This window comes from Ictalurus furcatus, chromosome 7 (assembly GCF_023375685.1).
Source record: "Ictalurus furcatus strain D&B chromosome 7, Billie_1.0, whole genome shotgun sequence".
In the NCBI taxonomy this organism is placed as follows: domain Eukaryota; kingdom Metazoa; phylum Chordata; class Actinopteri; order Siluriformes; family Ictaluridae; genus Ictalurus; species Ictalurus furcatus.
Genome location: NC_071261.1, coordinates 25,010,335 through 25,023,528, shown reverse-complemented (window position 1 = coordinate 25,023,528; position 13,194 = coordinate 25,010,335). Strand labels below are relative to the sequence as shown.

The 13,194-nt window shown below is 40.8% G+C and overlaps 1 protein-coding gene across 1 annotated transcript; it reads left to right on the top strand.

Annotated features, from left to right (window-relative positions):
• Positions 1 to 8,183: 8,183 nt before the first annotated feature.
• On the top strand, positions 8,184 to 10,269 carry gpr185b (G protein-coupled receptor 185 b). The gene is made up of 2 exons (XM_053629410.1): positions 8,184 to 8,430; positions 9,191 to 10,269. Exon 2 carries the CDS (start codon positions 9,193 to 9,195, stop codon positions 10,189 to 10,191), a length of 999 nt encoding a protein of 332 aa, XP_053485385.1. The 5' UTR covers positions 8,184 to 8,430; positions 9,191 to 9,192; the 3' UTR covers positions 10,192 to 10,269.
• The last annotated feature ends 2,925 nt before the right edge of the window (positions 10,270 to 13,194 follow it).

Here is a 13,194-nt window from a genome sequence, read left to right as displayed (position 1 = left end):
CAGTAATAACAGGCTTAAAGTCAGATGCACAAAACAAACTGAGCGTTACTTCGCCCCGAGTGTGATATGAGAGTGTGATATTATGCTGTTAGGTGATATGGAACAGGTAAGTGTGATCAGAAGTCCAGTGATCAGGAACGAGTTAGCGGTAGTGGGTTCTTGGGCGGCCATGTTTGTAGGCCATGGTGTGTTCTGGGAAGTTGAGTTTGTTGACCGAGTTGACCTGACAGTAATAAAACTTGTAGGATAGTGTCAGTGCTTTGTAACAGTCAGAGGTAAAGTTCTCGTTAAGTCTTCAGGGTTTTCAGTAACAAGCTGTTTTTTTTGTCTTAACTTCACTAAAGGGAATAAAACACAGGCTGGTGTGGAAACAGTTGCTTATATAAACTACATGATAACAGGAACTAACTTGTTGTGTAAGTGTTTCACAGCATTACATTGAACTACAAAAGGATAAAAAAAAATATGATATATTAATTAGTTATTTTAACAATGGAAATGTTGACCATTTGCTGTGGTATAAGAGGAATAAAAACACTTCAGGACATGGATATAAATTGAATAAAAGGACTTCAGGACACAATCATCAAGTATGTCCTGAAGTGTTTTATTCCTTACTTAATGTACTTGTCAACTGAGAAGTTGTGGGCTGTTAGCAGGATAGAGTGGGTGATAATACAATAATATTAGTTATTATTATCGCAATACATTCTGCCAAAATACATTTTCCCTAAAGGACTATGGATATCGACATTACTTCTATAACGCTGACAAACTGAACTGTGACTCACAGAAAAAAGTTACTAACTTTTATTTCTCTCCTCTTTTTGGATAAGTTTTATTTATTTTTTATAAACACTGAATAAAAAAAAACATTTGATAAATGGTGCAGTACATTTTTGCTGTTCGTAGCCACATCAATTTGCATTGTGAGTAAAGATGGGAAGGTGGATTTAAACATCAGACGGGATGGTGACATAAATATCTGGGGGTTTTACATCGGGAAAAATGGTCCAGTTAGCATAGCAAGGTTTCTTTCATTCTATCTGTCTTTCTTTTAAAAAATAAATCCCAAATGTTATTAAATTGCTCAAGAATCGCCTAAAAGCAACTTCAAAGTCAAAGTAGCATCCACATGAAGGCCAGAGCATCACACCGCCTCTGCCAGCTTGAATTCTTTCCATAGTGCATCCTGGGGTCATATCTTCCCCAGGTAAGCGACGCACCCACACCCGGCATAATGTAAAAGCAAAGGTAATTCATCAGACCAGACCACCTTCTTTCTCCCCTAGCTTGTGAGGGAACACCCCACACTGCCATTTTGGAGATGCTCTGACCCAGTCATCTAGCCATCACAATTTGCCGCTTGTCAAAGTCGTACAGATCCTTACACGTGCCTATTTTTCCTGCTTCCAACACATCAACTTTCAGAACTGACTGTTCACTTGCTACCTAATATATCCCTCCCCTTGACAGCTGCCACTGTAATGAGATAATCAATGTTCTTCACGTCACCTGTCAGCGGTTTTAATGTTATGGCTGAGTGGTGTATAGTGAAGAAGCACAGAAAGAAAACTGATGTCGTGGAAATCTTTAGGATGTGACTACTAACAAGCTGGTCTTATGTCTCACAGATTTTCAGTATAAGCTTAAGGGATTCAGCTCTGATAAGGATAGATTATATCATCGTTACTGACAGTCTCATTGTGTATAAGACAGAAGAAGCTAAAATCATGCTAAAGTTCCCAAATGTGTGGGGGGAAAAACCCCTTACCCTTCAATCTACACAATGTGTGTGAAACATTTCACAAACCCATCACCATAAATCCCCCTGATAATCAGTAACAGTTTAGAGACAGTCATCCTGGGTCCCTACACTGAACTGCTTTGAGCTGATGTTGTGTAATATTGTAAAGACAGAAGCAATGAAGAGAAACCCAATAGGCCTGGATCATTTTACTGTACAGTCATATAGTCCTGGACTTCTACCCAGCACTGTAAAGCAGTTGGCTGATATAAATACATATTCTCATTCCAATTAGACAAATATATCTAAAGACACACACACACACACACACACACACACACACACACACACACACATACACACTCACAAGCCTCTGCACAGTTACAACACACATTTGCTGACAAGAGAGTTCCTCTGCTGGAATAGTGTCAGCAGGATTTGCCTGTTGAATTTATGGAAGTAAATTTGCTCTCTTGGCTGAAAGGACAAATGCAGTGTATTAATCAATGCAGACAATCAGAGTGAAACTGACAAGCTCTTAGTTAGCAGGAACACATGATCCCACACAACACACAGCAGCAACAGCACCTCCTTATTAAATGTAAGCTTTATAGTGTTAAGATAGACAAGGAGCTCATATAGGCACATGGGGTAGGAGAATTCTCCATTTCTGAGAGAAAGATTTGTATCTACTGTATGAGCTGAGCTCATTTGCGTCCACTTCAGGGGTACTCAAAAAAACCCAACATGACAGTGCTAAATGGGAAATTAGACACTGATGATTAAGTGTTATGTCAAGGTTGCTGAAATTAAATTTCAATATTTATTAAAACAGGGCGGCTGTGGCTCAGGTGGTAGAGCGGGTTGTCCACTAATTGTAGGGTTGGAGGTTCGATTCCCAGCCCACTTGACTCCACATGCTGAAGTGTCCTTGGGCAAGACACTGAACCCCAAGTTGCTCCCGATGGCAAGTTAGCACCTTGCATGGCAGCTCTGCTGTCATTAGTGTGTGAGTGTGTGTGTGAATGGGTGAATCAGACACAGTGTAAAGCGCTTTGGATAAAAATTTACTAAATGTCCATGAATGACACCAGGTTTTAAAAATGATCATCAGTATCAAACTGACTAAAGCATTAAAATATATGTTGCATAAGTACAGTTCACTGTAAAAAATGAATTATAATCAGATCCTAAAATGAATGCATAAAACCATGCAGATTCAGATCGAGAACTTCAGTCAATGTTCACATCAAACATCAGAATGGAGAGGAAAAAAGTGATCTCAGTGACTTTGAGCATGACATAATGACAGAAACTGCTGAGCTCTTGGGTTTTCATACACAACTGTCTCTAGAGTTTAGACAGAATGGTGCGAAAACCAAAAAAACATCCAGTGGGTGGTGGTGGAAACGCTTTGTTGATGAGAGAGATCAGAGGAGAATGGCCAGAGGTTCGAGCTGACGGGAAGGCTTCCGTAACTCAAATAACCACTCATGACCATTATGGCGAGCAGAAAAGCATCTCAGAATGCTTCAGGCAGATGGACTACACCAGCAGAAGACCACATTGGTGGTCCTGCGAGCCAAGAACAGTAATCTGAGGCTACCCTAACTGGACAGCTAAAGATTAGAACCAATCTTCAACTGGAAAAACATAAAGACATAAAGCAGTTCTAAAGTAGTCTGTATAAAGCATGTTTAAATATTGAACCATTTCCCACATTATTCTACTTGATAAGCTTAAATGCTAATACAAACACGATCCTTTAATAAATGCATATAAGCTGTAGTGTCTCTGTAAGCAAAATATTGCAACACTTTAGAGCTGGGCTCCTGCTTTAATGATGTTTTTATGAGAATGGAACTAACTGTATGCATTATTCAAAATACATATAATAAACAGTGGGATTTTTCTTCGTAAACAGAGTGGAGAAAATGAAGCAGAGCTCCCCTTAAATTGGGAAGGCTTTAGTACTGTATGAAATATATATACATATATATATATACATATATATATATACATATATATATACATATATATATATATATATATATATATATATATATATATATATATATATATATATATATATATATATTTGTTACTGTTCGCTGCAGCCCTCATTCACGCACAGGGGTGCCATGACAGGGGTGTAGCCATCATTTCAGATGTGGGGGGGACATAATGTCAAGGCTGTTCTTTTTTCTGACCTTTGTCTAATTGATGGGTTTTATCTCTTCTTGCTCTTAACTTGCTTAATATGCACTTTATGATTCTGTACTTGCAAGTTATACTAAATATTGCTTTGTATTATTTAAATATTGCAAATTGTGTTTAACGTACATTGTATTACATATATATATATATATATATATATATATATATATATATATATATATATATATATATATATATATATATATGCGTGTGTGTGTGTGTGTGTGTGTGTGTGTGTGGCACTAAGCCACAACGCCTCCCGGAGTTAGACATGTATGTGGAACTGGAGTGCAAATGTCATTATCAACTAAAAATGTTCCTAATTGTTTAAAGGAGCTGTTTGTAAGTTGCTCTGCTGCCTGCAAAGTGAATTGGACAAGACAGGAAACAAAGTAAAGGAAATTAACAAATCTGAGTAGGGCTGAAGCAAATTTATGGCCCAGAAAAACTTAAACAGAGACTTAAAATGAAGATCTAGAGGATATTAGATATTACAAATCATATACTTTACTTGGTGTAGCTGGTAGAATTGCTGCCTTATATCTCGAGGGTTGCAGATTCGATCCTGCTCTTGGATTAGTTTCATATGTTCTCTGCATCTCTGCTTTCCTCCCACCTCCAAAAACATGCCAGTAGGTGGATTAGTAACTCTAACTTGCCCCTATGCACAAATGATGGACTGGCGTCTCATCCACGGTGCATTCCTGCCTGATGCACACTACTGTATGCTTCCAGAAGAGGCTTCAGATCCACCACATCACTGACCAGCAGAAAGCAGTTACTGAACATGAATGAATGAGTTTTATTCACTTACGCACTTTCAGTAAACATGCATTTTATCCTGGACAGGGTTGTGGTAGATCTGGAGCCCATTCTGGTAAAATGGGGCACAAGGCAATGAGTTGGATGAGTTTTACTTAAAATATAAGATTATTATAAGTCTAGGAACACATAAAAAAATTGCACACTGCAGTTTAAAAAAAATCTATATCAAATAACTATCACAGAAATTGCATACTGCAGTTGAGGTAAAGGCAATGTATTGACTACACAAAGTGAAATAGATTTCTATTGACCTCTCAATCTCATATCATATCCTTTAATACGGTGGGAGGAAATCATGTCTCCAGGATCACGGTGCAACACAATAGATCCACAGATCTCATGAGTCACAGTAAACACAGGGGTCTATGAATCATAGACAGTTTATTTTGTTCTTGTTTTTTTTTTTGCAATTTTGTTACAGTGGTAGAAATCCCAACCCACCATTATCAAAGTTATTCTATTTCTCGTTGCGTTTCTATATTATTAGCCTGTTTGACCTGTTACTATTGATTGGGTTTATTCCAAAGCTTAGTAAATTATAAACATAGATTATAAATCAAGTCATTATAAACATAGTGACCATTTTAATTAAAATGTGTGCGTGGAAATTTAGGAATAAAACGCTTCATTGCTCAAATAAATAGACCAAATATTATTGTGAACATTTAAATAGTGAACCTGTTATTTGAATAGTTGGATCGTAAAATAAATGTGTATTAAAGGGTCTGTGGAATTTGTTCACAGTTAAAGGGGTCTGCAAAAAGCGTGACAATCTCTGCAAGTGACGATACAGAGTCTCTGTTCACTGGAGTATAGAAAGTGAGTGTGCAGAACTACAGTGCATGTAGAAATGACAAAATACAGGGCATGACATACAGCCTACACATAAGAGCAGCCTTTATTGATATATTTGAGAATTCTCGAATACAAGGTGTGCTATGTGTATGTATGCATGTATTTTTATTTGTATTCACATCCAACATATGCTCCTGCAGCACTCAGTGCCATGTGCGAGTGTGTGTGAGTGCAGCTTTAGTGTTGTATAACTGTGGAGTCACGTGCATATTTGAATGTACGTTATAGGAGGTGATGTAATAGGTTTACCCACAGTGCCATGCGGGGAAGATGAATGGAGGAGTGTGAGCCAGAGCGATTGGCGGGAGCTTCATCAATGAACCGACGCTCGGTTCTCATTGTCATTCTGATCAGGTTGTGTGATTCATAACAGCAGCCGCCAGGGAGAAAGCAATAAAACAGCATGCCTGGAGACAGCTCAATGCGATGTCTCACTGTCCCTGTCTTCCTCTACCTCTCCTTTCTCTTTCTCTCCCTCTCACGCTCTCTCATCTTTCCTTCTCTCTCTATCTCTCTCTCTCTCTCACCATTTTTTTTTCTTTCTACCTCCCTGCCTTATCTGCTCATTCTTTTGCACTCTTCCTCTGTTCATACCTCTCTCCCTCTTCCACCTTCATTCTTTCTATCTGCATTTTCTCCTACTCACTTTTGCTCACGTTCTCTTTCCATGTCTCTCCAACACTCTCAAACTATCTCTTTGTATTCCGCATCTCTTCCACCCTCCTACTTTCTCTCTCAGTCTTTCACTACCCCTCCCCCACCATGTGTCTCCCACGATCTACAAAATCTGACCTCTTTAAGTGAGTTTATCAGTATTCGAATCAGTGAATAAGTAATAACTTAGGAACAAGTAATAACTCCTGTGATTTCTCCTTAGGGGGGCACAGTGGCTTAGTGGTTAGCATGTTTGTCTTGCACCTCTGGGGTCGGGGGCTTGAACCCGCCTCTGACCCGTGTATGCGGTGTTTACCTGCTCTCCCCGTGCTTCCAGGGTTTCCTCTGGTGTTTTCCTCCCCCAGTCCAAAGACATGCGTTGTAGGCTGATTAGGATTTCCAAATTGTCCGTAGTGTGTGAGCGGATGTGTGTGTGATTGTGCCCTGCGATGAATTACTACCCCATCCAGGGTGTCCCCTACCTTGTGCCATAAATTCCCCGGGACAGACTCTAGGCTCCCCCTCTGCAGGATTGGTCCCTATGTGGAATTTCACAATTTGCCAATTAAGATGGAAATCTACAAATCTCTGTATGTACATACATGTTCAAAATTCATTCAGTCATCTGATGTGATCATTTTATCCTAGCCAGAGTCCGCTATCCTGAGAATACTGGGTAAAAGGTACGAGTACACTATGGATGGGACACCAGTTCATTGCAGGTCATCTCTCTCTCACACACACACACACATTCACATCTGGGGGCAATTTAAAGTCACCAATCCTCCTACTGGCATGGTTTTGGTAGGTTGGATGAAACTGGTGGACGTGGAATAAACCCATACAGACACAGGAAGATGTGAAACTCCACATAGACAATAAGGCGAGCTCAGCATTGAACTGAGGAGCTTGAAGCTGTGAGACACCAACGCTCCACTCTGTGTCACTCTACACTATATACACCACTGGGATACATCTTTTGTACCTCCTGGAAATGTGGATACAGTGTACCTTTAAAAAAGGTACATTGGACCACTACATCCACCTTTCTACTTAAGAAGATACAGACTAAAAGTCGTGACAAATTAGCATCACACACACACACACACACACACACACACACACACACACACAGTTTACTTATGTATAAACAAGACTAGAGTAGCAGTGAGTGAACTACACCCACGGGGGAAATGTGAGAGAATTCAGAACAGAGTGTGTGGACATACACAAACACACACACACACACACACACACACCTGGTCTTGCTCACTTCTCACCAAGGACAGTTAAGTTCTCATATGGACACATTACGCTCGAGCCAAGCTGCTGCGTAATAAAACACAGAAGCGGAGTCACCAAGACTGAAACAGACGGGGAAAGAGAAAATGAATGTCGTTGCTGAGGACATGGCGCACTACAGCAGGATGGAGAAGTGATTTATGAAATGTCACAGGAAGTGTAGACATCTGGGTTTGAGACAAGCATACCTAAATGAAACATCGGTGTGTAATTACTGGAACGTAAGGCACACCATGTGGAGATGTTAAACACATCTCTGAGAGGGCACCTTGGCACTGACAGAGAGAGAGAGTGAGGGAGTGTGTGTGTGTGTGTGTGTGTGTGTGTGTGTGATCTGGGTATATTATTGTAGATATTTATTATTGTAGATAATAATGTTGGATGTAGATATTATATTTTTAAGGGATTGTTTTAAGTGTAAAGGATTTGCCTGGTGTTGTCCTGATGGCGTTTTATTATTAAATATTATGTCTGCTGCTGATTCACAAACTCGATCATGACTGTAGTGAAGTCACTTGACGTCAAAGCGGGAGAATCGTGGGCGTGGCCTGCAGAGGGGGCGGGGCCTTATCAAAGCCAGGCATCGCCGCGGCTCAGCTTCACGCACTGAGAGCAATGCTGAGTGAGGAGCGGCTGCTGCGTCTCTGCCGAGGATTCCGCCTGAGAACTGCCACGATTACCACACATATGGAAAGAACAGGATAAGGACCTGATGATTTTTCCCCCGTCCTCCCCGCCTGTCCTCTGTCCTCTGTCCTCTACCTCCATCTCTCTGTCGTATGGGAAGCGCGCGCTGAGAGGGAAACACACTGCAGCTTCATGGCACTAAGGTACGATGTGATGTTTGGTCTTTGCGTGCTTTTTCACAGGCGTTATTAAGGACTCTCCTTTATCTGATGTAAACAGTCATGCCTGAGGCTTGACCTCCCGACAGTCCTTGCCTGTCTCTATTTTTTAAAAAAATTTTTAGATCAACACCGCGCGGGTCAGTGGGAATAAAATTTATGAATGAAGCGAGTTCTGTGGCGCGCGCCGTTCGAGATCGTGGAGGCGCAATGCACGACGCCTGCACAGGAGACCCGGTTTATTTTTAGACTATTTCTAAAAATAGAACCCAAGTGAACGGTGCATATTTGAAAGACCTGCTGAAGGTCTTGACGCACATTTAAGAGCAAGACAGAACGCTTTTGACCTCTAAGTGATGTCATTTCCACACTGTGTGAAGACGACGTGTTTGCTTGGGAAGGGTGGAGGTCGCTTTGTGTGCCACTGATGGGTCATGATGGGATGATTTATAAAAATTAAAAAAAAAAATAAATAAAAAAATTGATTCTTTTAGTTAATTATAGCACACGATGATGATGCAATTAGTAGCTGTGGGTCTAGTCTTTCTAAATCTGTTAGCAGGAGATCATTATTTTGGTCATCTTTGGAGGTTGTCCTAAACAGGTCATTCTGATGTGTTCTCCCGTTTTTGTCTCATTTTCTCTACCTACCGCACCTCTCTCTCTCTCTCTCTCTCTCTCTCTCTCTCTCTCTCTCTCTCTCTCTCGCTCTCATCCTCTCTCTACCTTTCTTTTTCTCTCTCAGCTATGATTCACTCTCTTGCAGCAGCAATGAGCAACCAACTTCAAAACACCTCCTCTCTGAACACGGTTGGCGTGTGGAATTTCCAGGACGCACGCAACTCGTCACCTGTGCACACTGCAGACCTGCAGCCCCTTACCGTTAGCCCTTGGGACATTGCGCTGTGTGTGACGGGGACACTCATTTCCTGCGAGAATGCGATTGTGATCGCCATCCTGTTCTACACGCCCACCCTGCGGGCGCCCATGTTCGTCCTGATAGGGAGCCTCGCTTTCGCGGACCTGCTTGCAGGCCTCGGCTTGATTCTGAACTTTATCTTCATCTACATGTTCAACACAGAGTTTGTGACGCTGGTCTCAGTCGGGCTGCTCATTGCTGCATTCTCTGCCTCCGTACTCAACATCCTGGCTATCACAGTAGACCGCTACCTGTCTCTTTACAACGCACTAACCTACAACACAGAACGTACGGTGACTTTCACATATGTGATGGTGGTGTTCATCTGGCTGGTGTGCATCACGCTTGGTCTGCTGCCTGTGCTTGGGTGGAACTGTCTCCAGGACGAGGCCCACTGCAGTATTTGTCGCCCGGTCACCAAGAACAACGCCGTGGTCCTTGCAGTGACTTTCCTACTCGTGTTCGCGCTCATGATGCAGCTCTACCTACAGATTTGTAAGATTGCCTTCCGTCACGCGCAGCAGATTGCTGTACAGCACCAGTTCATGGCTATTTCCACCACTAAAGGGGTATCTACACTTTCTGCCATTTTGTGCACTTTCGCCGCATGCTGGATGCCCTTCGCCATGTATTCAATTGTTGCGGATTCTAGATACCCAATGATCTACACATATGCCACAGTACTGCCAGCGACGTGCAACTCGGTCATAAACCCGATCATTTACGCCTTCAGAAACCCAGACATTCAGAAATCTCTGTGGCTAGCCTGCTGCGGATGTGTCCCAGCCAATTTCTCCCAACGCCCAAGGACATCAAGTGACGTATAGGCCAGATAATATATGATTTAATGAGCTTTCACGTTCATAGTGGGAGATGGAATTTGTCCAACCCATCTCTCTGCTCTTGAAAACCAACCAAACAAAAAAAAAGAACAAGAAAAACACAGAAAAACAAAAAGCACCCATTTGAGCATGCTATATGGTTACTGAGGTAAAATATCTCCAAGCTCTGTACTACATGTGGGGATCAGTGTCAACTGTAGTATAAAGCAGTGTTTTTGCTGCAGTGATTTTTATCATATCTAGCCAATAGGCAACAAATGTGCACAATACTAATAGAGAAGCAGAATAGGTAAGTGTCAATGAAAAGACAAATCCTTTGTATCATAAATCAAAGGCCTAAATTCTGGCACCCAAAACGCACACACCTAGCCATATATATCAATCACATATGGTGCCAAGGAAATTAGTCTTCTTCTGAATGTCTTTCTTTATTAGTTGACATCAGAGTTGGTCACTGTGCCTTCAAATGGCCTTCATATAAAGAATAGCTTCATGGAGACATGAAAAGCCCTGGAAATGAAACAACCTGGCATTTGTGACCAACTTTGCAACTGTTCTGACAGAAATGTATTATTTGTGTGTTAACCTTGGTCATCGGTCTAAAATCCATGGAAATGTCTTGGTATGATGTAGTACAAACATACTGCCATGGATGCAGTACGTTTATATGCACTGCCTTCAGCACCATGGAGAGCAGCCAGGGCACTGACCAGGCCATTCCTGAAGCTCCACGTTCCTTTATAATGTAGGAATGGCATAAAAACAAGGCTGTATGAGCAAAATCCACAGGCACTGTGCAATTTAGTCCAGATGTTCATTTCATAACTTTATTAGGCACAGATAAAGACAGGACAGGTTGAGCTGCAACCTCACAGGTTCTCAGGATAGTTAATGGTTATTTAATTCCAACTTACACTTTTACATTTACACTTTGCTCATTTGGCTGATGCTTTTATCTAAAGCGTCTCAAAATTGAGACAAGATACAATGGAGGGTTAAGGGTCTTACACAAGGACCCAACAATGGCAGCTCAGTAGTGCTGAGATTTGAATTCACAACCATCCAATCAGTTGCCCAAAGCCTTAACCACTGAGCCTTGATGTCCCCGCTCTGAAAAGAGAAAGCGTATGCTGCAGTGTTTTATATGGACTCAGTCTGAGGAACCCTTAAAGGTTCTCGACTTAATCTATTTTCCAAGAGTGCAGCGCATGATACTAAATAAAATGTTTAACCGCAAATCCGATAAACCCTTGTAGATACCACCAGAGTAGAATTAATAAGCTACTCCATTCAGCTCAACATTATTTCTAGAATTGGAATTGAAAAGTGGGCTTAATTTAGATTGGTAAAAACATGCAAAGACCTTCTCTTTCACCTCAGTCTAATCCAAACTGACACACAATTCACAAGTATTATAATGAACAATGTTTTTCGATTTTTGTTCAACTGGAAGAAGCTACACACACTAAAACCTGCCCTGTCTTTTAACCTAAACTTTTTATAGTAATTGGCTTCTCCTTATCAGTTTACAGTTATGCACCGAATCCGACCACCCAGATTACGTTCTGCAAGTGTAGATTAATAAATGAGACAACTTTCCTATGAAACCATGGAAACTCTGATACGCACAAAACATGAGCATAGTGTAGATATAAATATATTAATAGCTTATATTGGTATCAGGTAACTGGGGCAGCAGGCACTGGACTGAATGTTCCTGAATTGAGGTTAATGAAAATGCACCATGTGCTGTCGTTCAAAACTGCGACTATGTCTTAAATCCAGCCATAACTGCTTATGTAGTAGACTAACTGGAGATTCAGGCATTTAAAATGGTGTCCCATGTTAAAAAAAAAAAAAAAAAAAATAGAGCACCGGAACATTTGTCCCCTTAAGCGTCATATGTCCTTCAAAATATATGGGACAAACTGCTGTGCCACCCAATCCCAGATTACACTACTGAAAATAAGAAAAAAAAATGAAGATGGTGGTGGAGTCACAAACCGTTCTAACAGTCATTCATATGTATAAATTCTTAATAGAGCATACACATCTGTGTCGTGCATTTTAACTTTTGATGTTTTTTTTTTTCTTTTCAAATAGTGAAGTGTACACTTTGTTGTCAACCAATTGCATGGAAATAGGTGTAACAACATTCTGGAAAGAGTAATCCATTTTCACCCCTTTGTCTAAAATGTATGATCTTGTTTCGGGCCTTATTTTATTATTAACTGCAATAATCTATCAATGTGCGCTGTCCATTGATAATGCTAATCTCAAGGAGGCCATCGATAGAGCTAATTCAACATTGATCTGACCATGAACAGAGCTAATTTAACCTTGAGCAGAGTGAATTTAACCTTGTACTGAATTCACCTAGAGCTAATTTAACCTTGAATGAACCCCAAACAGAGCTAATTTAACCTTGACACTTGAACAGGCCAAACAGGTCAGAGAACAAGTTCTGCTCTTAAAGTCAGAGCTATGAAAGTGTAGAGGTCTGAAGTTTGGTGAACACACTCACACACACACACACACACACACACACACACACACACACTAACCTCAGCCACATTAGTGACCTAGACTTTATCTGATGGATTTTATTTCAGAACTGTGCTACATTCTGAACAAGAGATATTCCATTTGATTATTATTATTATTATTTTTGAAATGTATGCGTGTGTATGAGAAAGAAAAAGAGCTGTTTATATCACTCACTTGTATCCTGAGTGGGTGTCAGTGGCCAAACGTGTGCCCACTTTAAATCTTGATGTTTTGATGCCAGTCTGTATTGTTAGGTATCATATTCCCACAGAACTACACTTAATGGGATGCCATCGATTCAGTTTCTTCAGGGGCACTAGGGTTATTTTTCATATGCAATGCTGTATAGATACATTCTATTTTTATACACATCAGGGCATGTGTTTTACAACATGGTGGTGTCAATGTGTGTGTGTGTGTGTGTATGTATATAATATCTGT